Source organism: Echinops telfairi, unplaced genomic scaffold (genome assembly GCF_000313985.2).
Source record: "Echinops telfairi isolate 266 unplaced genomic scaffold, ASM31398v2 ScPeMD7_7420;HRSCAF=8458, whole genome shotgun sequence".
Taxonomy (NCBI): Eukaryota; Metazoa; Chordata; class Mammalia; order Afrosoricida; family Tenrecidae; genus Echinops; species Echinops telfairi.
In genome coordinates this window covers 44,841,773-44,845,141 of record NW_022111320.1, presented here as the reverse complement: position 1 = coordinate 44,845,141, position 3,369 = coordinate 44,841,773, and the positions used below count along the sequence as shown (strand labels likewise).

At 45.4% G+C, this 3,369-nt stretch overlaps 1 protein-coding gene across 1 annotated transcript in view; it reads right to left on the bottom strand.

The window, feature by feature from the left end:
* COL6A5 (collagen type VI alpha 5 chain) overlaps window positions 1-3,369 on the bottom strand; it is a 149,102-nt gene that overhangs the window by 96,597 nt on the left and 49,136 nt on the right. Inside the window, exons 11-12 of the mRNA XM_045297696.1 lie at window positions 2,922-3,064; window positions 2,013-2,105 (exon numbers count right to left, since the gene is read on the bottom strand). Coding sequence (XP_045153631.1) covers window positions 2,013-2,105; window positions 2,922-3,064 — 236 coding nt within the window. The remainder of the gene's footprint in view (window positions 1-2,012; window positions 2,106-2,921; window positions 3,065-3,369) is intronic.

Here is a 3,369-nt window from a genome sequence, read left to right as displayed (position 1 = left end):
CCAGCTTCCCTATACTTGTCATCCTTACAAAACTCCTGGAAAATATCAAACATACGATCACTCAGAGCCTCTCCTTTAACCAGCACCTCATCTATTGGTGGTACTACTTTAGATAGCATAAGGACTTGTTGCTAGCCCCTGACTCATGCGCAGTAGAATGAATTGCTGCTCGGTTGGGTGTCATTCTTAAGATAGGCTGTGGATCTGACTGCACTGTGATCCATTGGGTTCTCAGTGGCTAATTTTTGTAAACATCACTGGGCCTTTCTCCTGAGCCCGCCTTCTTCTGGAAGCTCCTCTGAAGCCTGTTCAGTGTATTAGTAATGCTTCAGCCTGGAGGATGGGGTGGGGTGGGGGGTGGGGCTGATGATGAAACCAGCCTTTACCTTGCCAAAGGTGAGAATTCAACACGGGACCCCCACCGCTCCCAACAGCAAGATTCTCATTGCTGTTGATTGCAACTCAACATGTGGGCGACCCCACGTTTTACCACAGAGCAGCCCTTTCTGAGCTGTAACCTTGATGGAAGCAGAGGGCCGGGCCTTTCTCCCCAGGGTACCCTGGGTGGGGTGGCATCTGTGTACAAAGCTCTGGCCCCAGTGTACTTAAATTGCAGCCATCTCTCGCTCAACGACGCACAGCCTCACTGCGTCATGGCTTATTTGCGACAAGGTTGCATTTGAGGCTGTGTCCCCCACCCTCTGATAGAGGTGCTGACTCAGTATACCACAGAAGGGGTGCTCATGGAACAGAATTTGAATCTTGACCTGCGCGAAGTAGTGAGAGAAGAAATCGCACTGAGCAGCACGTGAAAAAGCATTAGAAAAAGTCGGGCAAAGAAGAGCTCCTCCACAAGCCTTGTATGTGATCTCTTAAAAATAAAAATCCTTTTTTTTGTTGTTGTTTTGGTGTCTACAACCCATTCGGGAGAGTGAAGAAGACATAAAGGTGCAGCTTTATTATAAAGTGAACGTCTGTGTAGTCATTGTCCAGGCCAAGCAGTGGAGCATTGCCGGTAAGCAATCATGGTGCCTATGGTACACTGGTTTACTTGAGAGGGATCTCTACCCAGTCTGTGTAACTCCCCCCTAACGACTGGATGGGTCCAGGCAGATTGGACGTGTTTCTTATGGGCCGGGTTAGAGAAGGTGAGGGAAGATGTTGATAGGATTGTATGATTCAGTTGTGAGTGATTGTGAACAGGGTTCATTGTGATTATAAAATCTTTGCCTCTAAGGTGGGGATTGGCTAGTTTTGCTATCCTACTAGGTAGAAAATGAATCTTCTTAAAAGCAGGAGGTGGGAGAGGACTCTCACTATGAGGAAGACTCCAAGATTCCTGTGTGCTTAACCTCCTTGATCCAGCAGACAGAGCGCTTTGACCCCAGATGAGCCGGAGCTCCAGATAATTGTAGGCTTCCCAGCCCCTGGGATGAGTAAAATTCACTGCCTTTGGGCAGGCTTAAAAAACAAACAAACAACAACAACAAAACTTCACTACTTAATTATTAATTCCTAAAATCCCTTAGTAAGGTTTTCTGGAGTTTAAACTTTTATTAACTTTGCTTTCCCCTCTTATGATGGTGTTTATAGCATTTATTCAAACTGCTGTGTCTAGCTGTTGTTCATTCTTTTCCCCTCTGTAGAATATTCTAGCAAATAGAACTGTCATGATATATTTATCCATTCCTTTTGCAGTTCAGTCTTGCTCCATCGCTGATTAAGAACAACTCTCCCCATTAATACCTTTTGTCACCTTCAAACTGACTAACGTAGGCCCAGAAGTATAAATTGCAAATCTAAGAAGCAACGTCACCAGAGATTGATGACAGAAATAAGAGCTATTCTTGGTAGCAGTATCAAAAGACCTTTTTCCCCACCATAAGAGTCACATACAATTATATCAAAGCAGTTACATCAGCACTGAGCAGAGGCTGAAAACCACTTCGCCTCAGTCCTTTCCACACCAAATAAAGCCCAGGAGGTCAGATAGGATGACCACAACACAGCACCTTGATGCTTTTGGATCCTGGAATGCCGGGCGCTCCTGGAGGTCCTGCACACTTACAGAAGGTACAGCAGCAGGTCCTTTCTGCAATGTTACCCTGCATCAAAAGCAAACCTGAGTGAGCTGCAGTTGTCAGGAAGGTCATCACATAAGGAATCTATTCAAAGTCACAAAGCATAATTCACCACCTCCAACCCCATCCTCTCCCTTGGGGGTTGGAGGGAGGCTGAAGAGAATACAGGGAACGGATGCTGCAAGGAGGGCCCTGGATGAGTAACCTTTGGTGGCAATCCCTTCTCCAAAGAAGCAGTCTGTCTTGATAGAGAAGGTACCCTCCACCTGGACAGGTGCAGGCTCAGGTGGCAGAAGACTACTTGGTGTGGGGTGGATGGTGTCTTGGTTCCTGAGATTTTAAAACTAAAATCTATTGGGGGATTTCTTTTTTTTTTATGCGGGCTTGGGTGATGCTTTGTGGTTCCCGCATGCATTCGTCGACTGAGATGACTGAGAATGGAAGGGTATATTCCGTCAAAAACAGGTGCTCTGGACTCCCACAGTTCTTCCGACATCGAGGGTTGGCAAACTTTTGAGACGGAAGACCCAGTTCTGTCCCTCCCAGCAAGTTAAAAAGTATCCAAGAGCCATAAGTATATTTTTAGAAACCAATATCCTTTAAATTAAACTCTGATAGTTGTATTTTCATCTCAATTTTAGTTCAGAGGTGCATGTATGTACCCAAAGTGTCTCACATGGCTCTCAAGCCACAGTGTGCCAGCTGCTGCCCTACACGAAAGACCTGCCATGCCACCGAGAAGAACAAACAAGGACAGTCTTTGAAGATGCCCTCAAAGCTTCCAATGTTGTTCTTATGCGTTTTCTATATAACTGGATTTGTTTTCACCCAACAACCTACCACGTATTTCGATAGCATTTTTCCCAGCGTTGTCATTCCAATGGTCAGGTGAGTCCTGTAATCAAAACCTCTTCCAAATTCGAAGCTTGAGAAATCATCATTGGAAGTTGGATTTAGGGAGACCACCAGCAGAGCATCAAGTCCTAATCAGAAAAAAAAGTGACAGCTATGAAGCCAAAGAGACTGCACAGGATCACAAAGAATGGCCCGTGCCAGTTCCACTCTGTGACCATGATCGGAGGATCAGAACGGAGGGGGCATGTGAGAAGGCAGCACTCCTAACAGAAGAACCCAACAGCCTGCATTTTCTGTGCAAACACAAAATGCTGCTCGCTGACTTGCTCATGAAACCCCCAAGTAAAGGTATTCAAAAGAAAATACTTAAAAATAACAACAGTAAAAAACAAAACGCTATCAAAGACTACTCAAATACCTCAACACCGTTTTC